At 34.0% G+C, this 24,896-nt stretch overlaps 4 protein-coding genes across 8 annotated transcripts; 3 read left to right on the top strand and 1 right to left on the bottom strand.

Moving 5' to 3' along the window:
* Window positions 1-3,190: 3,190 nt before the first annotated feature.
* LOC126681035 (lysM domain receptor-like kinase 3) lies at window positions 3,191-8,105 on the top strand. Its single transcript, XM_050376403.2, has 11 exons — window positions 3,191-4,224; window positions 4,882-4,965; window positions 5,413-5,700; window positions 5,846-5,991; window positions 6,091-6,180; window positions 6,288-6,393; window positions 6,594-6,745; window positions 6,830-6,927; window positions 7,004-7,151; window positions 7,437-7,544; window positions 7,642-8,105. The coding sequence occupies exons 1-11, from the start codon at window positions 3,639-3,641 to the stop codon at window positions 7,804-7,806; spliced, it is 1,971 nt and encodes a 656-aa protein (XP_050232360.1). The 5' UTR covers window positions 3,191-3,638; the 3' UTR covers window positions 7,807-8,105.
* Window positions 8,106-8,125: 20 nt separating this feature from the next.
* Window positions 8,126-10,107, bottom strand: LOC126681037 (clavaminate synthase-like protein At3g21360). Its single transcript, XM_050376404.1, has 3 exons — window positions 9,671-10,107; window positions 8,826-9,079; window positions 8,126-8,625 (listed from the first exon to the last, which is right to left on the bottom strand). Exons 1-3 carry the CDS (start codon window positions 10,019-10,021, stop codon window positions 8,265-8,267), a joined length of 966 nt encoding a protein of 321 aa, XP_050232361.1. The 5' UTR covers window positions 10,022-10,107; the 3' UTR covers window positions 8,126-8,264.
* Window positions 10,108-11,016: 909 nt separating this feature from the next.
* Window positions 11,017-13,518, top strand: LOC126679736 (uncharacterized). 4 transcript variants are annotated; one of them, XM_050374705.2, is made up of 4 exons: window positions 11,017-11,327; window positions 11,742-11,852; window positions 11,939-12,839; window positions 13,100-13,518. In XM_050374705.2, exons 1-4 carry the CDS (start codon window positions 11,073-11,075, stop codon window positions 13,357-13,359), a joined length of 1,527 nt encoding a protein of 508 aa, XP_050230662.1. In that variant the 5' UTR covers window positions 11,017-11,072; the 3' UTR covers window positions 13,360-13,518. The 4 variants fall into 4 exon arrangements, with proteins under 4 accessions (XP_050230662.1, XP_055962009.1, XP_050230659.1 ...); XM_056106034.1 differs by having other exon boundaries at window positions 11,939-12,842; XM_050374702.2 differs by having other exon boundaries at window positions 11,939-12,842; window positions 13,097-13,518.
* An 829-nt stretch (window positions 13,519-14,347) lies between these two features.
* On the top strand, window positions 14,348-24,828 carry LOC126683269 (MMS19 nucleotide excision repair protein homolog). Of its 2 annotated transcripts, none has more exons than XM_050379117.2 (19): window positions 14,348-14,556; window positions 14,729-14,791; window positions 14,873-14,927; window positions 15,145-15,242; window positions 15,694-15,846; window positions 15,972-16,031; window positions 17,053-17,241; window positions 17,954-18,007; window positions 18,742-18,828; window positions 18,949-19,669; window positions 20,655-21,034; window positions 21,372-21,445; window positions 22,091-22,196; window positions 22,386-23,290; window positions 23,681-23,756; window positions 23,853-23,964; window positions 24,059-24,138; window positions 24,250-24,330; window positions 24,449-24,828. In XM_050379117.2, exons 1-19 carry the CDS (start codon window positions 14,485-14,487, stop codon window positions 24,551-24,553), a joined length of 3,471 nt encoding a protein of 1,156 aa, XP_050235074.1. In that variant the 5' UTR covers window positions 14,348-14,484; the 3' UTR covers window positions 24,554-24,828. The 2 variants fall into 2 exon arrangements, with proteins under 2 accessions (XP_050235074.1, XP_050235075.1); XM_050379118.1 differs by having other exon boundaries at window positions 14,353-14,556; window positions 24,062-24,138.
* The last annotated feature ends 68 nt before the right edge of the window (window positions 24,829-24,896 follow it).

Raw genomic sequence — 24,896 nt, 5'->3', positions numbered from 1 at the left:
GTAATTTTTTCATTTCTTCTTGTTTTAATTGTCATCCATGATTTTTAGTCAAATAAAACTATTAAAATCATACCAATTTTCGATCTCTCATATAAATAAATTCTATAATTCATAAATAATAAAATTTATTTAAAAATAATTAATGATAGATAAATTTAGATAAAATATTTCATATTGAAGTTAATTTTAAAAATGTACGTAGTTAAACGAAAGTTCCTATTTTCCCTAATACAAACGTGAATGGGGGTGTCTATTCGATCCAAAATGGACTAAACCGAACTAAACTTTTTCGTTTGCAAACGAACCGATATCTTAAGAAAATATTGTTTTCAAACGACACCGAATTGGTCGGTTTGTTTAGAATTTTAATTCAATTTCTTTGATTTGATTTAACTAAAATTTAGCAATATTTTTCATATCTAAAACTAATTGAGCCAAAAATTAATTTTTATAATATCAAAATGAATCGATCGGTCTGGTTTGGTTTTTAGGATTTTGCACTTCCCTAAATGCAAATTTTTCACTTGAAATGAAGAAACAAACTAAAAGGCGTTCCAAAAAATGGAACACTTTTGAAACAAAGATGTAAACTAAGTGAAATTTTAATACTTCTAAAAAAAGGTGAGAATTTAATAAAATATTTTGTAGGAACAAAATGTCATTATGACAATAGGTTTTGTTTTATACATTTTGGCGTTTAATCCAGGTTTTATGATCCTTGTCTAATCATTTTTACTTTTACAGTTGTCTCTCTCGTCCACGTGTGGCCATGTCTCCGATTTTCTTTTACCCCGCAATAAAAAAAATTATTGTACACAACCGTTGCGCCATATCATTCGTGCAACAAACTAATTGTGCGTTAGCCATGTGAAAAATTGAATGATAAAAAAAATAAATAATAATTAAAAGATTTCCTATCGCAAATGCTCATTGGCTTGATGTAAAAATGACGTGGCGCAACGGTTGCATGGGATAAACACTCCGCAATAAATCGCCACGAGTTGTGCTATATAACCCTCCTTTTTAACCTTCATTTTTTAACCCACCTGACGTGGCAACAAATTAGTGAATACATTAAAAGTTGTTTTTGAGATATACACTTTTGGAGGGTAATTGGACGAATTAAATACTGCCACGTAAGAAGAGACAAAATGGTGGATTAAATAGCATTTTCCAATCGCCACGCCATGGTTGGTTTTGCATAGGTTTGCTATTTTTGCAAGCATTATCCAATGGTTTTACTCATTCAAGGAATAACCCACTTTTTTTTATAGTTTATATTTTTAGATTCATTACTTTTAATTTATTTTTATTACATTCATTTATTTAAAATAAAAAAAATCAAATATGTTATTTATATTATTTAATACTATATCAACTTATCTTTTTATCTTCAATAATTTTAAATTTAAAGCAAAGGGTATATTTGGACCAATTTTTATTCCAATTCAATCAAATCGCTGTAATTGTAATTAATTTTTTTTAGAATGAACTAAAATTAAAAATTGTGAAAATTAGACCATAAATTAAAAAATTGAAAAAGTGGAGTATTTGTTTAAACTCATTTTTGGATGTTTTTGGCTGTTTCTATGTTTGCTTTTGGACGATTTAGAACGACAGGAACAACACGGTGCATGAGAATAAACAATGAGAAGGAGCTTCATGTTGTACCAAAGCTGTTGGAGCAGAGTCTGGTTTGCCGGAGGAAATCAGGTGCAACAGAAACATTCTTTAACGACATGGAAACTAGCAATTTACAGTGAAGGGATATTTATATTCCATGGCAATTTACAGATGTGAAGAATGTCGAACTAGCGAAGTTAATGGCGATGAAATTTGGTGCCGAAATGACTTTAAATATTAGTTATAACAAATTGTATTGTTTGGATGGAAAAATCAAATGAAGACATCATGTTGATAGAGAAACTGATTGATTATGGTCAATTGCTTACAAAAGATATCATGTTGACAGACAATCAACTAAAAGAGTGCAGTTTCAGAACCGAAATTTTGGTTATTCATTGCCCTAAATTCTAATAATAAAGTTGTAATAGCTGATTTTATTATTTAATAAAATCCCCCTCATTCTCTCAAAAAAAAATAAAAATACACAAGTTAACCATTATCAAATACCCGTTCATACGTTTGCTATATTACGATTTTTTTATTCAAAAAATTCAAATTTTTAAGATATAATTGAATTGGACCTTCAATTTCAAGTTTAATCAGTTAAATTGTCTAATCCGGTCTGATTTAAAAAAAACCATGGTTTGAACTTTGAAGTGTCGGTAACTATAAGATTCAGGTAAAACCGAGTGAAAATTAGTTTGTAGTCACCATTGAGTAGAAATTATGGGTGATTATTTGAGATTAATGTGGGACCTGAACCAACTTTATAAAGAAAAATATTTGTCTAGCTCCTTGTAATTTGAGCCTAATCTTTTTCCAACACCACCAGCCTTTGCACTTGCTCAACAATTATGCACCTTTCATTAGAGAGGTCTAGTTTAAGTGACCAAGCTGTTCCCGTGTATTGAAATTTCAACAGAGCAACTTATTTAAGAACAATTTTAAAATTAAAAATTTAACTACTAACTATCAATTACCAACATAATTAAATTTAATTTTATCAAAAAAACCTCATCGATTAATTTGAGATAAAGAATACATTTCTTCCACGAAATTAAATTCTTATATTTTTGGATTTTATGTAGTAAAATCAGTGTCCCTTTCGCATGATTGTCTCATGTAGCCACTTTCAAGATTTTTATAAAATTATTAGGCAAGATGAATATTCTGGACCCTATATTTATTTATTGCTGATATTAATCCCACTAATTTTTAAAAAAACACCATAAACTTGACATTTTAATTTAATATTTTAATTTACCCTTTCAAATGAGATGTCAAAATATACTTGGGGTATTATATATATATATATATATATATATATTAGAGTCGATGTGAAAATCATTAAACAAAATAAAATTAAATAGATAAAGCAAGATAAAATATCAAATTCAACATATTTTAAAATTATAAATTTGACCTTAATTGATATTCATGTTAAGTTTAGGGGTAAACTAAAATGACTATTGATCATTAATTTGTAAAGATAGAAGAATGGGTAGTTTAGTAAAAAAATAAAAACAAAAATATCAACAAGTCTTCATGTTATCCTTCCTAATAATCAGTCTACTGTCTCTCTCACTCACCACTTCACTTGAACTGTGTCTCTCTTTTTACAGTGACACCAATTACCTGAAAAAAGGGCAACTCAAAATTAATAACAATGCTCAATTACCATTCCCATTCTTCTTCTCTTTATTACTCAATTCATAATTTTCTTCAAATTTCCAATCTTTTCCTCAAATACCCATGTTCTCAATTTCTTATAATTCACATCTTTGCCACTTAAAAAACCAAAAAAAAGTGAAAAAGATTGAAGCTTTGTTAGATCCCATTTCATAATTTTGCTCATTTGTTTTAGTGCCATCATACCCATGTTTTTTCTTACCAATTTTTGATAAATTTGTCAGCTTTAGTTACTCTCAAATTCTTTTCTTTAAGTTCTTAGCCTTTCATTCTTTAATTTTCTTCAATTCAATTCCAAATCTTTATACTTTTCTTGAAGTAAAATGAATTTGCTTGTGCTACCACTATGTTTAATTTCTCTTCATATCATCAATTCACAAGCATATCCAACACAGCCCATGAATTGTACTGACACTACACGCTTATGCACATCATTTTTAGCTTTTAAACCTCAAGAAAACCAGTCTTTATCAGTGATTCAAAGCATGTTTGATGTGTTACCTCAAGATGTAACTTTAGAAGACAATGATCATGGCTATGTCTTTATAAAAAAGAACTGTTCTTGTTTGTCTAGTGCCAGAGTTTATGCTACTAATAGTACATTTACAGTGAAATCTAGTGAGGGTTTTGTGTATGACATTGTGTTTGATGCTTATGAGGGGCTTGCTTTGCTTCCTAATACTACTAGATCAGCTAAAGTTGGTGCTGTGATTTCTTTGAGATTGTTTTGTGGATGTTCTAATGGGCTGTGGAATTACTTGATGAGCTATGTCATGAGGGAGGAGGACTCGGTTGAGTCTTTAGCGAGTCGATTTGGTGTTAGTATGAGTAGTATTGAATCTGCTAATGGGATTTGGAATCCTGATAATGTTAGTGCTGGTTCTCTTTATTATATTCCTTTGAATTCAGGTTGGTGTTTTTTCTTGCAACCTCAATTTTTGTGTATTTATGATACTATTTTATATGGTTTTAAGGAAATTAATTAGTTTTAGCTATTGAGTTTATAAGTTGATATTAGATAACATTGGTGATGTTGTTCTTTGACTTAACTTTTTGGTATTTGTGATGATGCTGTACCTTTTCAGTTCTTAATTTCTTTTGGAGTTAATGAGATTTTGATTAAAGTTGTAAGCAGTAATGATTGTATAATTTGTGTAAATTTGTGAAGTTGGAGTGCCCTGTTGCAGTCTGCTATGTGCTTTTTGAGATGTTGGTATTGATTTAAATACTTGGTAGCAGAAGCAGAATGTGGTTTAACTAATTATGTGCTAAAGAAGTTGAATTTACTATTGGATTAGGTACTCTTTTCTTTAGGAAGTTGAGAATGAGTTTGGATGGTGTGCTATAATAAGTTTGTCATTCTATTTGAGACATTGGCTGTTTTAGATTTAGGACAGAGCCAGTTTCTCTCTTTCTCCAGTTAGCAACATTAGTTTGATTCCTCGTGCAGTTTCCAATCTGTTGTGTTCTTCAACGGGGATTCTTTTTCAATTCGTTTTTGAAAAACACGTAGATCTCCATATTGTGTAAGCTACATGCTGATTGATCTCTCCCTATCTTTTCTAGTTCCCGGCGTGCCTTTTCCTCTGGACAGTGAAATTTCTCCGAGTCCTGCTCCAGTTCCTGAACCTTCTTTTAGCGCTTCCTCAGGTATGACTTCGAATTTTTATTATGCTGCCAGACTTTAGAAGTTATTTATGCTTGTATAATTAAAACACGAAAATCTGAAGTTACATCCCAGAAACCCTATAGTCCACTGTGCACCGCATATCCTTGGCCGGATGATTATTACCTGCAATACAACCTGATCAAGAAATGCAGTTGAATACTTGAAGTATGAGCTACTAGGTAGCAATAGATGGCATAGTTTGCATCACTCGCTTTTCTCACATTATCCAAATTTGTGGTGATATACTAGGATAGTTAGAATTTAGAGGCATTGGCAGTAAAGCTCAGAGGCGTCAATTTGGTATTTGAGCCTATGACTATAAAAAATACTCATTTCCTTATTTTATTTATATGTCCTCGGTTCTTTTGGTTTATCATTAGTGCCACTTCTTTATGCTTTTCATTGACGTCATCAGATTATGTTTGCAGCAAATGATCTAGAGAGTAAGGCACGTGTACCATATGGATGGATCATGGGCGGCCTTGGCATTGGTCTTGTGCTGATTGTAGCTTGTGTAGTTTTTTGTGTATGCTTGAAGTCATCTAGCTGCTTTTCTAAAGCTGATTCAGATGCTGCTAAAGATGGCAAGGTTAAGTTTCAAATTCTTCGCAAGCCAAGCTTCTGTTGTGCTTCGGGAAGGTACATGTCCGGGAAGTCTAGAGACTGGAAGCAATCAAATGGGGAGTCTAGCAGCCACCACATCACTATACCCAAAGGTAGAAAATGTTTGCAAGATTTTGAAATGACTTTATTTTCAGGACTTTCCATGTAAAGCTTAATCTGATATTGGTGCAACTAGACTACACTATTTCCTTACTAAATTTTAGCTTCAGATATGATTTTTCAAAATTTTCTTCACAGCTCTAGGAACCGATGTGCTAGGCATGGAGAAGCCTGTAATTTTCACATATGAAGAAATTATTTTTGCAACTGATGGATTCTCAGATGCAACTCTTATTGGGCATGGAACATTTGGGTCTGTATATTACGGCAACCTTCGTGACCAGGTTTCTAGATATTTCAACTTGTATCTCGAGTTATAATAAACTTACTTTGTATGGCAACTCTCAGTGTCACTCCAATAATATCCATGCCAATGCTTTTAGGAAGTTACCATTAAGAGAATGACTGCCACGAAAACTAAAGAATTCATGGCGGAGATGAAAGTCTTATGCAAGGTTCACCATTCAAATCTGGTAACGCTCTTTAATAATTAAAGGTTTAGTAATGATCCTTAGTTTATAAGCCTTTTGGTGTTAGTTATTCAAAAATATGACTCCTGTAATGGTTTGATTTTGTCAAGGTAGAATTGATTGGCTATGCAGCTAGTGATGATGAACTCTTCTTAATCTATGAATATGCACACAAGGGTTCACTCAAAAGCCATTTACATGAGCCTCAAAATAAGGGTGAGTTGTTTGTAAAATATGGTTAAGATGTAACCATCATTCTTAAAAAATGAAATGACCGTACCGGGAAGAATCTGCATTGCTGTAAATTATTTTCCTATCAATCAACACTAATACTGCGACTAGTGGCATTTATTTGACTGGTTTTGAGCTATAAGTCATTAATTATGGTTACTAAATGTCACGATTATTGCTTGAAGGTCATACATCATTATCATGGATTATGCGGGTCCAGATTGCACTTGATGCTGCCAGAGGATTGGAGTATATTCACGAGCACACGAAAACACATTATGTTCACCGTGATATCAAGACAAGCAACATATTGCTTGATGAATCCTTCAGGGCAAAGGTTTTAAGATATCTAATTTTATTGACTTTATTCTTTTACGTCGATACACATTAATTTTGGCTCACTAAGTGTTTTTGTATTCAGATATCAGATTTTGGGTTGGCAAAACTGGTTGGAAAAATAGGAGAAGGAGAAACTACAGCAACAAAAGTCGTCGGTACATTTGGCTATCTAGCTCCAGAGTAAGCAATACTTATTGGCTATTTTTGGTCTAACATAAGTCCTTCAGATTGTCTCAACCTTTTGTATTGCTTGCAGATATTTAAGTGATGGTCTTGCAACAGCCAAAAGTGACGTGTATGCATTTGGTGTTGTTCTTTTTGAGCTCATATCAGGGAGAGAAGCCATCATACGGACAGAAGGTGCAATGACAAAAAATTCCGAGAGGCGTCCGCTAGCGTCCATTGTAAGTTCCGCTGCGTAAATTTCCTTTGGTTAAACATAAATCCACAAGAAAATCCCATTATGATGCTTAGCTCTTCATTTTTATGAATATTTTTATGTTTAATTCCTTATTTCCATTCTCTCAAACTCTTTACGTAAATTACGTGTATCAATTTTCCTTGTTTCGACTTTCAATTATGGCTTCTGTTAATTTTGTGATGTTCTGATGCTACTCTTTCTGTGATTATACATCAAAATCTAATGTTACGATGTTGAAGAATTTCCCTTTGTGCACACAAAATTACAGATGCTAGCAGCTCTCAGAAACGCGCCTGACTCCATTAGCATGTCAAGCTTGAAAGATTATATTGATCCTAATATGATGGATCTATATCCCCATGATTGTGTATTCAAGGTAAGTTTTCATTACTTATACGCATGTTGTAAGTGCCACTAAATATTGGCCGGCCAAACAGTTGCTAACTCTTTTTGTGGTGGATGTCAATGCATAGATGGCCATGCTTGCAAAACAATGTGTCGATGAGGATTCAATCCTACGGCCCGATATGAAGCAAGTTGTGATTTCACTATCACAAATTCTTTTATCCTCCATCGAATGGGAAGCAACTCTTGCCGGAAATAGCCAAGTATTCAGTGGTTTAGTCCAAGGAAGATAGCGGTTAAGCAAGCTCCTCGCGATCCCATCCTCCCTGGCCCTTCCCCGTTTGAGCCATTGTAGTCTTTCTAGTTACTCATGCATTGTAGGACTGCAAAATAAAGTGGTAATTTGGTGGTACTAGTTAGATCATATTTCTATATCCTCCCATCCCTTATATTTGTACACAAATTTTAGCTGAGAGTGGAAATTTTTGTAGTAATGTAAAAATTGGGGTGCTCTAGATAGGTAAAAGGCTTGATTGCTTTTGTTAGAGACGGTTTGATAGCATATTACAATAGCATATATTGGTTTGATTCATTTAATCTATTTTTGCTCCATTCTGATTCGAATGCTCTTGATTTGCAAGTATTTTGATATTAATATATTATGTTACATAGAAACAGAAATGAGAAAGTTTGATATGAGACCACGGCGAAAGATAGTTTCAGTTTCGTGCAGTTACAAGCAGGAAGGAAGCTACTTGCAAAGGGAAGCCAATACCCGGCGAGGCGGAATGAACGATTTCCGGGCATGAAGAACAGCCCAGTTATCAATCAACAACACATCACCTTTCCGCCAAGGAATAGCAACGCTCTCCTCTTCAAGAATTTTCAAACAATCATAGACAACATCTCCTGGTAGTGGTTCACCATCTCCGAAAGTGACGGCTTTCACCGGATCATTTCGCTCATCTTCCCAACCTGTATATGCAGCCACCATACTATTGAACCAAATCTTACGATTTCTTGATTTATCATACTTGATACCCGGAATCGGACCCATTATAGTTTTCACTCCATCTTTTAACCATTCCAACTTCATCCCAAGCTTAGCTGCCCTGTTTCAGACACAAGTACACAACAGAGTTAGTGAAGTACTGTTACACAATTGTTTTCAAATCACAGGCAACAAGAACTAGGGTGTGTGCATATGATTTAAACCAAACTGAATTGACGTTATATTTTTTATAACCCGAAGTTTCAAACCAAACTTAACCGAACAAGTCGATATGGTCATCATAACAAATGAAGAACATACCTTTGCTCAACTATGGATTTGTCACTGGTTAAAAAAGTGGACTTCCATCCACGACCAATGGGGGAAGAAGGATCATCATCTTCACCTAAAACACGATTATAAATCAATCCAAAATTCTCCAATCTTTCAACAAATTCAGAGTATTTTTCTTTCATTTTTTCATACACAATATGGCTTAATACTAATGGTGTTTCTCCTCCACTCACTGGTTCCACTTCACAAAAAAAGAACAGCTTTGATGGAAACTTAGGAACCTGCAAAATCACAATTTTTTTTAATATTACACATACAAATCAACACCCAACAGAAAAAAAAAACTTCCGTTAATTTAATTAGGACTTAGGTGACATTTTACTTCCTCGACTAGTAAGCAATTAACTTTATGGTCATCCATCAAAAAAATAAAAAAGTTATGGTCAATTTAATTCAAAATTTGTTTTTTTTTTTTATCAATTTGTCCTATTTTCACATCCGAGACAACGCTTGCAGTTAGCCTCCAATAATGAAAGGGTACATTCCTTTGAGTATCAATTTGTCCCTTAAATTTGTACGTCATAACACCAAACTTAAGTTTTTTTTTATCAATTAACCCTTTCAATTAGTCAATTTAAGTATATTATTTTCATTAAAATCAATATACTTAAGTTGAAGGGTTTAATTGTATTTTAATTATATCATTAAAACTTTTAATCGATAAAAACTGACCATTTTTATACAAAATAGTAAGTAATCTTTAGTGTTAACTGTTAATTGACCGCTACTTGACTTATCCATATAGAATAAATATAATTTAAAAATTTGCTTGCAAATTGTCACTTGAGTAATTTAATTAGGATACATCATACCTGAGCCATTTCATGGTGAAAAGGGATTTTCTGATCAGGTGGAGATTCATTAGCAGTAAACACACGACCAACAACGCTGGTACGAGGAGCAGCACCGCCTACGTACGGCAACTCTTCGAACCCAAAAGCTTCAACGACGTCGTTGAAGTCAGAGGCCGTGTTCACCCCAAAGCCTCTAAAAAGAATTGCTCCATGCTTGTGGAGTAAGGAATCGAGGAATTGATTTTCTGATTTGATTGAGTCGTTTAAAGAGGAAGAGGATAAAGGATTTGGAGTGAGGATTGAAGGGAAAATTAAGGAATTGAAATTCTTTTGATAAGGGATTTCGATTTCTTTGAAATGTTTCGCCATTGTTAGTTACTTGTGTTGTACTGTATTGTTTGATGGTGGTGTTTTTTGTTTTTTGGTTTGTTTTGTAGGGACTTGGACGGGAATGGCGTCTAGATTCGTTGGATTTATTTTGGTAGATAGCATTGGATAGGCCCAAAGTACATATAAATGGGCTTCAAATTTGTTGGACTATGACCATTTGGGCGTGCAAAAACCGACAAAAAGACCGGAGAATTTTATCGAACTAACCAATTTAGTTTAGTTTAGTTCGCATTGATGATACGTAAATGTAACTCGTTTGTCAAACAACTACTCAGAGCTCCCTAAGCTTCTTGAAAGGCTTGTTGAAAAATTCATTGTCAGACTTCATTAATCGTTCTTCGAATATGAAAGATTTCACTTAAGTTTTCATATAAACAGAATTAAAATAATTGAACGTAACCAAGAAATCAAAGAAATTGCAGATTAGATTCAGTTTGAAAATTGCTCTTTCCCAAAAATTTGGTTTAGTTTAATTTTTAAAAGAAGAGGGATTTTGATTTGATTTGAACCGAATGCATATCCGGAACAAAGACCAGTAATCAATAATCAAATCAAAACTAATTGATAATCAATAATCAGAGTTGGAACTAAATGATGGAATGGTTATTCACTCTCCTCATTATTACACATCCTACGAACATTTTAAGAAGATTTAATTGTTAAAAGAATCATAAATTTTTACTCATGTTTCAATTTTGGCTCCTACTGACAAATATGCTCACATTATCTTTTTGCACTTAAATTTTATAGAGTGCTATTTTTGAAAAAATAGTTGAAGCGTAGTATTAACTTTGTTAAATTCAAAAGTTGGTGCTAAAACTGTAACATACAAAAACAATCAGGATATATTGGCAATTTTGCCTTTCCAGAATGCAAAAATGCAGCGGTTCGGGTCATCCGACCGCAATCGACCCAAATTGTCTTAACTCAATTTTGTTTTTACCCGCCTGCTTCTCAAATTCAAATCCAAAAAAAAAAATAAAAAATCAAAGAACGCTCTCACAAAGAGAAACGAATCAAAAAAAAAAAAATGGTGAGAAACGAAGCGAAAGCAAAATCGGCGAGGAGACCACTGAGGGATTTACCAAACAATAAAAACAGTCAGTCTAACACCACCACCAACAATGGCGGAAAGTTCTCCAAATCAATTAGCGTTCCACAGAAATCACTAACTGTTTCCACTATGAAGCAGCAGCAGCAACAAAAACAGCCAAAACAAGAAGACGAAGATTATTTAGATCGTCTCTTGCTTGCTCAATCCGATCTCTCATCTCTTACTCGTCAGGTTCAACAATTTTTGCTGTTTTTTTGGCTAATTTTTGTTTGTTGTGGAGTTTCAATTGATTAATTGTGTGTTATGTAGGATTTTAAGTAGATTACCTGTTTTAATAGTATTTTTGTAATGTTTTATTAATTTACTTTTGATGTATCCAGTTACGGAATAATTGTATTGTATCAGGCCATTTGTGAGTTAGGATACATAATGACCCAAAAATAAATAAAAAAAGTTTGTAAACACTGATTGACTTGATGTAAAAATGACGTGCGTGTACTAAATACTCCTAGTTATGAAGAGCGTTACGAAAAGAAATCTTTAATTTTCTTGATTGCTGAAATAAAATTGGGCGTGTGCATTTGAATTAAGTTTTTTTAATTTCAGTATTGTATATAATTCATATTATATGGATTTGACTGACAGATTGATGAACTTGTTGCGCAAGCATTTGATTTGAAGTCCATAAACCAACAAGGGAAGAGAGAAATTGAGTCATTTTGTCAATTCTTGTCTGATATGCTTACATCTTTAAAGGTAGTTCATGTAAATTTCCTTTTCTTTTAGTTTTTTTAAGTTTCATGAGTTTACTTGATGATATTATTACATACTAAATTTTGCAGCCATGGGTTCCCAGATTTCGAAAGGCACTCTCTAATAAGAGCCAGTCTCCCGAGACTGAGAATCGGTTTGGGGAGAAGTGTTTGACAAATCATAATGCTGTTTCTGCTGTAAATGAAGATGAAAAATTTGAGGTTCAAAGTCCTGAACAAACTGGGAGGATTTCAATGATTTCTCCTTCTCCGCTTGTTTCTTGGAAAGCTGGCTGTGATATTGATAGAGGCAGACAATTCTTTTTGCTTACTCCTCTTCCTATGTCGAAAACGTTCTCTTCTAAACGCACGGACTTGTCCAAATCAGTGTTGGAAGGGACTTCGAGTCATCCTGTTGTTGAATTACAATCATTTCAATCATTGTCGGAGGATATAAATGATGATTTGCTTCAAGGTGTAACTACAAAGCTAGTTCCAGTCAGGCCTTCTGATTCGGTTGTGACTGAAGCCAAAAGCACTCCTGATTCTCCTGCCTTTACCATAAAAGATCACTCTATGCTTGTTATGACTCCTTGCTTGAAGATGTCCCCTCCAAGATCGTGTGTTTTGCTTGAACCGTTTTCTGATTCTACTCACGAAGGCAAATCCATGTTTCGGAAGGCTACTCCTTTCCCAATTGGATTGCTTTCAAAGATATCTGAATCCTCTTCTGACAGTGAATCGGAGGATCTGGCTTTGAAGTATCCAGAGCTTTTGGGGTTGCAACAGGCCTGCAAATCCAAAGCAGGAAAGCAAGACTTAGAAGCATCCCCTGATTGGCTTTTTTCACCTCCTAAAACATGTATTCTGATGGAGCCACCAGATGGCAAATCATTGGCTGCTGCTGCTATTGACTCCCACTTTCCAGTCCGTGCTCCTGACTTGAATCAGCAAACAAACTCAAGCTCATCAAATGAGGACAATCATCAAGGTGGTTGTTATTAAGCCTTTTTAATTGTATGTTCTTGTCCATAACTTGCATGCAGGGGCAGAGGAAGGGGTGGGCAGCCTCCCCCTCCGCGGCCATAGAACTCAGAGTAGTCCAGTTGTCTGGATCACTTCTCCGATCCCTGCAACTGATAAGTTTTTTGATTTAATGTCGTTCCACTAAGCAAAAAGTCTCTGAGCGAGAATCCTGAATCCGCCATTACTTTGCATAATATAACATTTTGAAGTTTCTGCTTGCAGCAGGACCGATAGGTGCCAGGTTAAAATCAGTTGAAAACACCCCAATGTGGAAAGAACCTGAAAGCATAATGCAGACAGGGAAGCGTGCAGGCGAGAATACTCTGAAAAAGGAGCTATGGACGAGATTTGATGCAGCTACAAGTTACGGGGCTCGTCTAAATGTCAATGCATTACAAAAAACTGCACGGAAAGGCTTTCTAGACATGCTTGATGAAGTTTCTTGTGATGAGGAAGAACATTGTGTGGATGATAATTTGAGATGACAAACATTAACTCTTGTTGATGTTTAGAGAATTTTCATTTGCAAATTCTGCTGTATGCTATTGCCTTTATGTCTTGTATTACTTATTCAGATCAGCATTTGTATTCTGCATTGTTCATAAATTCATGTCCTGACTGGAAGTTTATATCTTGTTTCTCCATCCATTTGTATTTTGCATTATGTTGGTTATGCTTTGAATGATTTGAATTTATCATAGTCTTTATGATAATTATATTTTTCAAAATTAATTTTAATTTTATTATAATGAAAATAAGAGTATGTTGATTTATTATATTAATATTAGAAAATATTTTCAAATTTATTAATAGTTACTATATGATAAAAAAAAATCAATACATAAAATAATTTCTTAGGTAGATTGTTATTTTTCAATTAATGACATAAATTATTAAATTTAATCATGGATTAATAAATAATTTCATAGTTGCAATTTGAGATAATTGAATTGTTTGATATGTAAACTGTGACGTTTCTATAATGGTTTAATTTTTCAATATATTTTAAAATTTGTGATATTTTTTTTTGTTATAGAAATTTGTGATATGGCAGTATTTAATGAGCAATTAACATATAAATTAATTTTATGACAAATCAGTTACAAACTTGCTGATTATGGGGTCTGTGGGCAATTAGTTCAATTTTAGCAATTAGCCCCATAAACATGTAAGCTATTATTTCCTCAATCGATAATTTGCTCCCCAACTTATAAGCTAATTTATCAAAATGAGACTAATTGCTCATAATCAGCAAGTTAATGATTGATTTGTTCATAAAATTAATTTACATATTAATTGACTGTTGCTTACAAGAGAGCAAATTGTTACTTAAATCCCAAAACATATGTTTAAGTTCCATAATCAAATTTTTTTGCCAAAGCCATAGTCATAATTCATAATCATTATGGTGTCAAAGTAAAATTATTGAAAATTGAAAGGATAAAAGTGAAGACGAGGGGGGGAATAATTACAAATAACAAAAGTATTAAGGCTTAAATTATAAATTCAAAGACTTTTTTGTCATTTCTCTGCCTGCTAAACTTAGAACAGTGTCCTTAACTCTCTGGAAACTCCTAAAACCCTAACACTGCACCTAATTCACACGAACAATGGCAGAATCAACTCAGCTGAGTCAGCATATCGAGTCGTACGTGGACTCAACTCGCTCTCTCACTCAGCAGGTAAATACTTCGGTAACTCGCTATTAATTTACTTTCTAAGTAGCGGTTAGCACTTTTTAATTTACTTAAAATATGAGTAGGTTTTATTGAATTGAGCATTAATGTTGCTACATTGTCTAGTTTGCATTTTAAAAAATTGAACTGGTTAACTTCAATTTGTGTATGAATACAGGCTGCAAGTTTGGACGCAATTGTGTTGCTTCTGAAGAATGACGCAGTGACTGTAGAATCATTGGTAGTACTTTAGCACTATTTTAAATAACTTGTGTGATTAAATTTTTATGTAATTTACGTTATTGTCATTCGGAAATCTTAGGTTAAGGTACTGGAGATGTATTTGACTACAACAGATGACATAATACGTGCAAGAGGTAACTCTTGGAACCTTAAACTGATTTAAACTGGATGTTGCTGGTAGGTTTTTTAAATGAGCTAACATAAAAATCATTGCCGACTTAAAGTTGATCATCTATGATGTCTCGGTTTTGTGATCATTTTGGGTTTTCGATATTAAAATTCAGCTATTTACTAAATTATGGAAAATGAAGAATCTTGATTTGAAAAGCTTTTGTGTTTTTTTTTTCTAAGGTATTCTTCTACTTGGAGAAGCTCTTACACGTCTTTCATCAAAGCCATTAGACACCGCGACTACTCGTAGCTTGATAAGATTCTTCACAGAGCGATTGGTGAGTCTGGCTTTTTTTTTCTTAGAATTATAATTTGGAAAATAGAGGCTGTACTTCGGAATAATCTATGAATTTTATTAAGCTCTAGAACTTATTAATGATTATCATTTATTATTTTTAGTTCCTTAATTCCATTTTTATTACTCTATTTGTATTGTAATCATGTACTTCAGGACAATACTCAATATCCTATTTTAATAACTGTACAATTTGTTTTATAATAATCATTTCCTGTGCATAGTTCGTAAGGACATGCACCTTCAGTTCCGAAATTTATCAATCAGAATATTTGAAGATTGTGACCTCTTACGTTTCCCTTTTCTAGATCGAGAACATAGCTTAGACTGAATAAAATGAAATACTGTCTAATGTATACTTTATCTCGGTGATCTACTTTTCATTGTTTATTAAATTGCATCAAGATTATATAGATGATATTGCATTTGATCAGGCAGATTGGAGAGCTTTACGTGGAGCACTTGTCGGTTGTCTGGCACTTATAAAGAAGAAAAGTAATGGTATCACTGGCAATGATGCGAAATCGATTGCAGAGTGTTTTTTCAAGGTTTTGCAGGTGCAATCCTTAGCACAGCATGATAGGAAGGTATGTTTAATGCTTAATTTTAGTTGAAAGAAAGATGTTCGTTAGGAGAACATTATTCTTTAGAATTTTTTTGTGCAATTTCTTGGATTTCAGCTGTTGTACTTTATTAATGTATTTTCTTGCAGCTGTGCTTTGAACTTTTAGAATGCGTACTAGAACAGTATCCTGACACAGTCAATTCCCTGGTATAGCTCTGACTCTTGATTCTTTTCAATTGATATTTTCAAGTGATTGGATTCTGTTTGTTCAGTATTTGCATGCTTTCTTACATGATGGAATTAATATCACATGTATGCAAGCAGGGGCGGAACTAGGAAATTTAAAATGGGGGGGCAGGAAAAAATTATCATAGAAAATATAACTAATTATAATAGAAATAAAAATATATATAAAAAATAATATATACCAAACCATGATACATATATATATATATGTATATATACTCAACTAAATAGTTAGAATGTTGGTAAAATTTATAATAACTATATTTAAAAAAAAAGTTGAGGTACTAAATTGTTCTTTTTTAAAAGTTTGCGGGGGCGGACGCCACTTCACCCTAAAGGGCTGGGTCCGCCCCTGTATGCAAGAGGGAGATTGTATTTCTATTTGTGTCCTGAACCTTTGCCATTTATCACAACACTCTTTAGTGGTTTGAAGTGTATTAAGGAAAATCCTTAGTAACTGGAACTTATGATTTTGGTCAGAGTTCAACATGACATCTTTGTAGCACCTTAAGGCTGTGCAGAACAACTATGCAGGATGTGTTCTATAGAATATCCATGAAACAAACTTATATGGCTGGATAATATATGTTAAAATACCTCTGGATCAGATCAATATTAATTCCAAAATGCTCTAAAGTTCTCTTTCTACATATACACAATGTGAATGTAAGTTTTTTTGTTGGTTTTTCAAATTTGGAGTATAATGAGATTTTGACATAGTTGACTTGGAAATACTATTGTACAAAGTAGCCTTGTCTCTTGTTTGTTAGTATTCAGTGTCTTCTCGAATTCTAGAATTTAGAATTTCTGCCGAGATAGTGCTTGACTAAGTGCTCTATACATGTCAGTTGAGCCTATTTGTTTTTCTTTTTCCAATTTCTTTGTTCTTCTCAATTCTTGTCAATTTTTATCTGATGCTTCTCCATTTTATATCCTCCTTATATGTTGATGTTGATCAATTTTTTTTTAAAATAATGCTTAGGGTGAGGACCTTATTTATGGAATTTGTGAAGCTATTGACGGAGAAAAAGACCCCCAATGCCTGATGCTGACGTTTCACATTGTGGAGATGTTGGGGAAACTGTTTCTAGATCCTTGTGGTCCAATTTCAAATTTTGTTGGTGACCTTTTTGCCATTTTGGGCTGTTATTTTCCCATTCATTTTACACATGTAAGCTTTTAGTTTGTCCTGTTCCTTTAAGTACTCTTTACATTGTATTCACTGGTGCAATTGTCTAGATTTTATTACGATATTTATTGTGAAAAGAAATTACATTTATTTGGTCATTACTTATTAGAATGATATTTCATATTTACTACTTCCTCTGCCCTAAGTTAATAGGCACTATTTTTATTTTTATTATCCCAAATTAAAGATTAAAAGTTACTACTACATTAAATAAGGGTAAGCTTGGTATTTGTTTATAAATTAACTCATTTTATCTAGATATACTAAATATCTTAATTCTTGTGTTCGTCCTAAACTGCCTTTCAATTTGGGACGGGGGAGTAATTTCAAGTCTCATGTTTTAATCATTCTCTTGTCAGTGACGAGTGATACTTGATCAAGTCCTAATTATTTCTTAGATGATCTGCTTTGTTTTCATAATTTTAATCTATCCTTATTGGTAGGTTAGAGTCTCATGTGAGAAATAATCCCAAAGATGAGGGAGAAAAAGTAAAAAGACTTTAAACTTTTCTTTTGTTGTGGTATAACCTGCTAGCATTCTTACAAATTGTGGCCTTCTAGTTCCCCTGTTACTAGTCAGTGTGATGATTATTCACCTTTTAGGCTAGAATCATTAATTTCTCATTATTTTACATGTGCACTGCTGTTTCAATATTGTCTCCATGTCAATTGATTCCCTATATACATTTTTCAGCCAAACTCTGAAGATATTGATGTGAAAAGGGATGACCTATCAAGGGCATTAATGGTATGTTTTAATGTCTCTGAAGTTCTTGCTACTGTATAGGATATTAATGTAAAAGCATCCTAGTGCACTTTTTGGCTGCATTTTAGAGTTTCTTTGGTGGTTTCTGTAAATGTTTAGTCCTTCATATGTTTTTCGTTTGGCGATTTAGTTGAAGTGTTGCTACAAATGTACTTTGTTTTGCATCAATTTTTATGTATTATATCACCTTAGAGTTAAACCTTGTTACAGTGTTTTCCATATTACATCTTTCAATACTTATGTTAATGTTTTGTGCAAGGATTGCTGGGAACATATGATTTCTGTGTAACTTCTTTTTTTCTGATGTTAAAATTGGGTAAATAACATAATTCTTGCTTTGCTCAATTTTGAGGGGTGTACTAGGTTATGATTGAATATGTGGTGTCATAGGTTTAAACCTTATATGTTATGTTCTTAGAAGATGATGCAATTCTGATGTTAGCTAAAGATATACGGGATATGAAAAATGGTTTCTTACTTATTAATTTCTAATTATTTTCATGAAACTTATATATATGAGGGAATTCTGAGAAAGATTTTCAGATAAAAGCTGGATATAAATGTGGTTTGATGATTAAGATATCTTGACTGTTAAAATGTTGATTTAATCATCATACACTTGTTTTTAAAATTGTAGACGGGTTCGGTACATCAGGCGACTTTTCTTTTAACTATCTAATAGCTTGAACATGTTTCTTTTATTTTTGGGTTCGCAGCTCGCCTTTTCTTCTACACCTCTTTTTGAGCCATTTGCTATGCCTTTGCTTCTTGAGAAGCTTTCCTCCTCCTTGCCATCTGCAAAGGTAAATACTATCCGTATTTTGCAATTATACTATATTAATGCAGCTAGAATCACTTGTTTGCCAAATGATTATGCCTTTTTAACTTTAAGCAAGATAAATGGCAATTTTGTGCACTCGCAGGTTGATTCTTTGAAATATCTGGGCTACTGCACATTGAAGTTTGGAGTTGATAGAACAGCAAAACATGCTCGAGCTATTTGGTCTTTATTGAAAGATGAAATATGCAGTTCAGGAGAAGAGTATATGGTATCCTCAGACGCGGCATCAATAATAGATCCAGATTCTCATAAGAATGAAGTAGCAACCGAAGCTCTATCACTATTGGAGAAACTTATAGTACAAAATGGAGATTTGTTCCTAAGTATGATTATTAGTGATGAAGATGTAAACATGGTTTTCAAGACCATCTCTAGTTTTAAGAGTTACAATTTACTTTCCCCGCAAAGCAAACAGAAATTGCACATGGTTGGTCGTGTCGTTTGTGTTTGTGCAAAAACTTCTGTTTCTTCCTGCAATACAGTATTTAAAAAATTCTTCCTCGACTTGATGGAGGCTCTGGATATTTCAGTTGAAAACACATCCAGAAATTTCCAGTCTAATGGCAAAGTTTCAAAAGCCGGTCAATTTGATTATGGATCTTCTTATCTATGCATCAAACTTCTTGGAGCATGCAGAGACTTGACTGCAAGTTCTGAGAATCTCGCATCAGAATGTCTATCTTCAAATGAGACATGGTGTCGTTTGCTTCAGCACTATTCTACTTCTTTAACTGAAACCTTCAGTTCTGTTTTGGCATCTTGCACCAAAGGACCTACTCGGAATGTAGATATATATCTTGGAGGTAAATATCTTTCACAATAAACAAACAAGGATTTTTGGATGCTAACTTCCATATATCCAGCAAGCAAGCAACCAATACTTTAGTGTTCCTGTTCCATCTGTTTTGCAGCTGTAGACTTATTGTGCCATGTGTACACATCTTTGCTTGTATGTTCATCTACACTTGCATGCATTTCTTATTGGTTTGATAATAACCATTGGAGGTGTGGGTTTTTAATGTGTATGTGTGCTGCTTCATTATGTATATTGGATCTCTTAAGATTCCAATCCTCTATAGGCATGCTTTTTGATGACTCGAAGAAAGTTGTCTTGAAACTGTAATTCATTTGCTCCCCAAGTCTTCATGCATGTAATTCAAGGGTTCTAGTAACATTGTCTATATCCATGCAGAAATAATAATACTCTTTGCACTCAGTAGAAAATGAGAATTGATGTAAAAAAATGGATTTTCTTTGGATAAATCAGCGTAGTATAATGAATTGCATCGGTAAATGAACTATGAAATGCAGTTTCTTAAGCTAGATGATGACTAGTCTCCCTTTCCTAATTGCGTTTGTCATCTAAGTGGAGTCATAAATCAGTTAAAAAAAAGTTGGAGTCGTAAAGAACAGGTAAGACGTCTTGGAGTATGTCTCTGTGCAATGTGCATGCGCATCTATTAGCTGCTGCAACAGATACCTGTCAACTGATGCCCTGTCATTATGATGACGGTGAATATGCATTTCATATTTGTGCTGGACACAAGTATTCCCGTCACTGCATTTAATTGGTTCTGTGTGGTTTAAATCTCGCTTGCTACAATTGCTTCATATGCCAAGAGTTAAGTAATTAAAATTTTCCATCTTTAAGATCCTCTAGTTGGATATTCTTTTCATGCTAGATTCCTTCATTTTTTTAGTGTCAAGCAAAGTTGCTGATTGAAACAAGAAACAACCATTAGAATTTATTAGATTGTTTTGCTCTTAAACTTTTGAATTGCTATGCAGTGAAAGGTTTGCAGATTCTGGCAACATTTCCTGGAGGTTCTTCACTTATATCAAAGTTGACATTTGACAATATCTTGATGAAACTCTTATCAATTATCAATATGAATTTCAACAAGACATTGCTGTGGAATCAGGCTTTGAACGCACTAGTGCAAATTGGCTCGTTTGTTCATGGATGCAATGAATCTGATAGGCAAACGAGCTACATGGATATTATAGTTGGCAAGATGATTTTGTTGGCGTCAGCTGCTGATTTTAACATGCCATGGCGACTCAAACAGACCGCCATCTCTAGCATTGCCACAAGTGGGCAAAAATATCTGCTGAAATTCTTTTTAGAGCTGGAAGAAGCTATCCATTCCAATCTAGCAGATGTTTATGTATGTATGGTGAATGACACATCTATTCTGTATTCTTTTCTCATAAACTGTTAATCTTGCAAGAGCTCCGGAATGTCCACTCTTAAAGAAGATGATAGTTTAACTGAAAGAAGATGATAGTTTAACTCTTTTTTGCATAGTCCTTTGATGGTTTATATTCTTAAGTGGCTCTGCATATTGAATATGTCGACAACCTAATTATTGAGCATTATTAATTGATTTACTCAAAATGGCGCCAACTTGGCTATGGGGACACTTTCTAAGTTTTTCTATGCTTAGTTTTATTCCCTCCTTTCCTGACTAATTTAAATATCTAATCTCCTATTCTGTTTGATAGGTCAAAGGAAATGTAGAGTCATCAAACATCTTACTTCAGCTTTTGGAATGTTATTCTGTTGAGTTGCTTCCATGGTAATCAACTACCTTGAATTTTTTACTATTTATTACATGCTCACTTACTCTGTTAATTGAGCTGCAAAGTCAATACACTCCAAAATTTTCAAGTTCCTTTGTATTGCCATGCATATTGATAGCTGCTGCATATGGTTTATATTATGTTGCATCACGTAACTCGCTTTCCAAGTTTTTTAGAGATATATGGATGTCCGTGCACATCTAAGTTACCTATCATGTCAGGATGCTGGAAGATAGCCTTCCGTCCTTCATATTCACACAATCATTTATTTGTAGATACTTTAGTTGTTTATAACTTGTTTTTTCTTCTGGGCTTAAAAGTTGATGGAAATACTTGTGTCTCTATATAGCTGTTGCAGCCACGGAAATTTTGTATTCTTTTTTATTGTAGTCAATTCATTTTTTTCCCTCGTATTTAGATATGCAAATCTTCTATCTTACGAAGATCCAGATTGGACTAATCTGTCTTGCTGCAAATCTCCATCACCCTCACCAATTCCTACCATATATCTATTCATTGAGAAATTATTTAGATGACCTCTTATATTTTTTCTCTTGTTTCTCTCCATCTGAGGGGCCCAAAATTGGGACAAAAGTGAAGGATTAAGCGTACTTACCTCCAGTTGATTTCAATTGTCTCAGGATCCAGAAAACTGAAGGTTTTGAGGAAAATCTGATGCAATTTGTGGTCAACTTATGGAACCAAATTGAAAACTGCACAACCTTCTCTGTTGCATGCCATGAAAAAGTAAGTAATGCTGATACTTGATTGTTCTGATTTTTAGCACCCGCATAGTTTTCATTTTCATCGTTAGTGTTCGGGAAAAACCTTTCTTTAATTTACACCATAAGCTCTGACTGAGTATGAAATATTTCTAGTTTAAAGTGAAAGCTTCTTTACTTTAAGTTGTGACAACTACTATTATCCCATCATCAGGATAAGCTTCTCGAATCAATAATGAAAGTTATAAAGGATGCTGTTGCATGCTGTTCAGTGGAAAGCCAGAACATAATAATTAGTAAAGCTTATGGTGTACTCTCATCAAGTACTTCATTACCACTGAAAGGGTCCATGCCTGACAATCCGGTGCAGCTGGAAAGGTTCAAAGATAATCAGGAAATGCACAGCTTTTCCAGTAGAGATGAATGGATTCTTTCTTTATTTGCTTCGGTGATTATAGCATTGCGTCCTAAAACACAGATTCCGAATACGAGAACAGTACTAAATTTATTTATAATGGCTCTGCTTAAGGGCCATGTTACTGCTGCTCAAGCATTGGGTTCCATGGTTAACAAATTGGATGTTAAGTCCAACGGTGCAAGTTTTTCAGATGGTTGTACAGTTGATGATGCAATGGCTATAATACATAGCACAAATTTGTTTTATTCTTTCGACAATGGTTCTTTTGCAAAATCTGCCTGGACAAGCAATGGGGATGAGATGGCACTCACTAATTTATGCTTCGATGCTCCAAACCTTGCATTGCTTCAAATTCCTGCCATTGTCGGACTGGCGTGGATTGGGAAAGGCTTGCTTATGCGTGGTCATGAAAAGATTAAAGACATAACCATGGTTTTTCTAAACTGTTTACTGTCTGATGGTAAAACTGGTACTTTGCTACCAGAAAATGGCTCACTAGAGAACAGTAGAAAGCAAGATCTGCAACAATCTGTAACGAAATCTGCTGCAGATGCATTTCAAATTCTAATGAGTGATTCAGAACTTTCTTTGAACCGCAAGTATCATGCAATAGTACGACCACTTTACAAGCAACGGTTTTTTTCTACCATTATGCCCATCCTGCACCCTTTGATAATTCAATCTAATTCGTCATTCTCGAGGTATGTTCTCTCTCTCGAGTTTATCTTGTTCTATTTTGTTGTTGAGTTAAAGATTACTGATGTGCAAAATAATCGCATTTTTTATTGTCTTTTATGTCCGTACTATTTGCGAGGGATCTGTTTTTTTTTTTTTTTTTTGCCAAAGAGGAGGGATCTTTGTTACATTAATGAAAAGTTAACTTCTATGTGCTTCGAATGTTGTTAAGTTATTGCTGAAAGAAAGTACTTTGCGAGTCAAAAGAAGCCACTGCTCGGCACTAATCGTCACATGTTTCTTTTCAATATCTTATTGTAGTCACTCACTTCTAGTGTCAGATCAGTATTTTAACCATCCATATGCTCTGAAGTTTGTTTCAGTGTTTTGTGATTAATAATGAGTTGATATTTCAGATCGATGCTGTACCGAGCCTTTGCCCATGTTATATCTGACACTCCGCTCAGTGTTATTGTGAATGATGCAAAGAAGGTTCGTTTTATCATTTCTTAGGGATTAGAACTTCTGTTACGTTAGATTCAGATGAAGCAAGCATAAACTTATTGCAGTCTGGTACCTTTTCTCCAGTTGATTCCAATGTTGCTGGATGCCCTAATCTTGTTAAGCAAGGATGTGATGGATAAAGATATCATGTATGGTCTCTTGCTGGTCTTATCAGGGATACTAACGGATAAAAATGGTAAGAATTTTCCATAGAATTGAGGTAGTGTTGGATTTAAGTTTGATTTGTGCTCAGGTTTAGTAACGTATGTCCTCCTATCGATTTATGGAAGCAGGAAAAGAAGCTGTGATAGAGCATGCTCACAGTGTCATTAAATGCCTTATTGAACTTATTCCCTACCCTCATATGACGGTGAAATAAATACTTTACTTCCAGCTTCTGCTTCTTATATCCATTGTTTGTCATTATTATTTAGATTTCTAGCATTTTTTGATTGATACGTATAGTCGATATTCTTCTCAGCTTATTCGAGAGACATCAGTCCAATGTCTTGTTGCCATGTCAGAGCTGCCTCACACAAGGATTTACCCTGTGAGAAACCAGGTTAGCTTAACCGTGGCCCTGTCCTGGAATGCTCTCTCCCATTTATCTACCTTAGCTTTAATGCTCGCCTCCGCCTTTGTCTATGTATGAGTTGCTGAAATGTATTATTGTTTTTCAGGTTTTACAAGCAATATCAAAAGCGGTGGATGATTCCAAGAGGGTTGTTCGACAAGAAGCTGTAAGGTGCCGGAAAGCATGGTCAATGTCGAACAGCTTCAATTGAGAGTTTCCGATTTATGAGTCTTATGATATCCGTGGTTATTAAAAGTAGGCACCAATCAAATTTCTTAATATGATTGTTTTTTTAATCCTCGTCATGTCTCCAAAGTAAATATTCTATTTTAAAGATTTTCTAGGTTTAATGATGTACAGATTTTCTGACTTCTTTGTACCAAAATATTGATCTCTTTAAGAAAAAAGGGTTGTGGTGTATAAATGTTTGATCTACCAAATTCTGAATACCTTACTTTCAGGATAATGGTTAACTACTTTGATGTCTGAAGCAAAATTATGGCGATGTTTTTCGGTAATTACTAGGGTTTAGAAACAAAAGTTGAATTCTTAGA

This window comes from Mercurialis annua, linkage group LG5, assembly GCF_937616625.2.
Source record: "Mercurialis annua linkage group LG5, ddMerAnnu1.2, whole genome shotgun sequence".
NCBI classification, from domain to species: Eukaryota; Viridiplantae; Streptophyta; class Magnoliopsida; order Malpighiales; family Euphorbiaceae; genus Mercurialis; species Mercurialis annua.
The sequence above is the reverse complement of the archived record's forward strand: the minus strand, read 5'-3'. Positions and strand labels throughout refer to the sequence as shown.

Bases quoted from the DNA above. Each gene is read 5' to 3' on its own strand.
- LOC126681035 (XM_050376403.2), top strand. From the start codon at position 3,639: ATGAATTTGCTTGTGCTACCACTATGTTTAATTTCTCTTCATATCATC. The intron at 6,928-7,003 runs GTAAGCAATACT...TATTGCTTGCAG, and splicing joins TTTGGCTATCTAGCTCCAGA to ATATTTAAGTGATGGTCTTG. The intron at 7,152-7,436 runs GTAAGTTCCGCT...ACAAAATTACAG, and splicing joins GGCGTCCGCTAGCGTCCATT to ATGCTAGCAGCTCTCAGAAA.
- LOC126681037 (XM_050376404.1), bottom strand. From the start codon at position 10,021: ATGGCGAAACATTTCAAAGAAATCGAAATCCCTTATCAAAAGAATTTC. The intron at 9,080-9,670 runs GTATGATGTATC...GTGATTTTGCAG, and splicing joins TTCACCATGAAATGGCTCAG to GTTCCTAAGTTTCCATCAAA. The intron at 8,626-8,825 runs GTATGTTCTTCA...TGTCTGAAACAG, and splicing joins AAATCCATAGTTGAGCAAAG to GGCAGCTAAGCTTGGGATGA.
- LOC126679736 (XM_050374702.2), top strand. From the start codon at position 11,073: ATGGTGAGAAACGAAGCGAAAGCAAAATCGGCGAGGAGACCACTGAGG. The intron at 11,328-11,741 runs GTTCAACAATTT...TTTGACTGACAG, and splicing joins TCTCATCTCTTACTCGTCAG to ATTGATGAACTTGTTGCGCA. The intron at 11,853-11,938 runs GTAGTTCATGTA...TAAATTTTGCAG, and splicing joins ATATGCTTACATCTTTAAAG to CCATGGGTTCCCAGATTTCG.
- LOC126683269 (XM_050379117.2), top strand. From the start codon at position 14,485: ATGGCAGAATCAACTCAGCTGAGTCAGCATATCGAGTCGTACGTGGAC. The intron at 16,032-17,052 runs GTATAGCTCTGA...AATAATGCTTAG, and splicing joins CTGACACAGTCAATTCCCTG to GGTGAGGACCTTATTTATGG. The intron at 23,291-23,680 runs GTATGTTCTCTC...TTGATATTTCAG, and splicing joins TCTAATTCGTCATTCTCGAG to ATCGATGCTGTACCGAGCCT.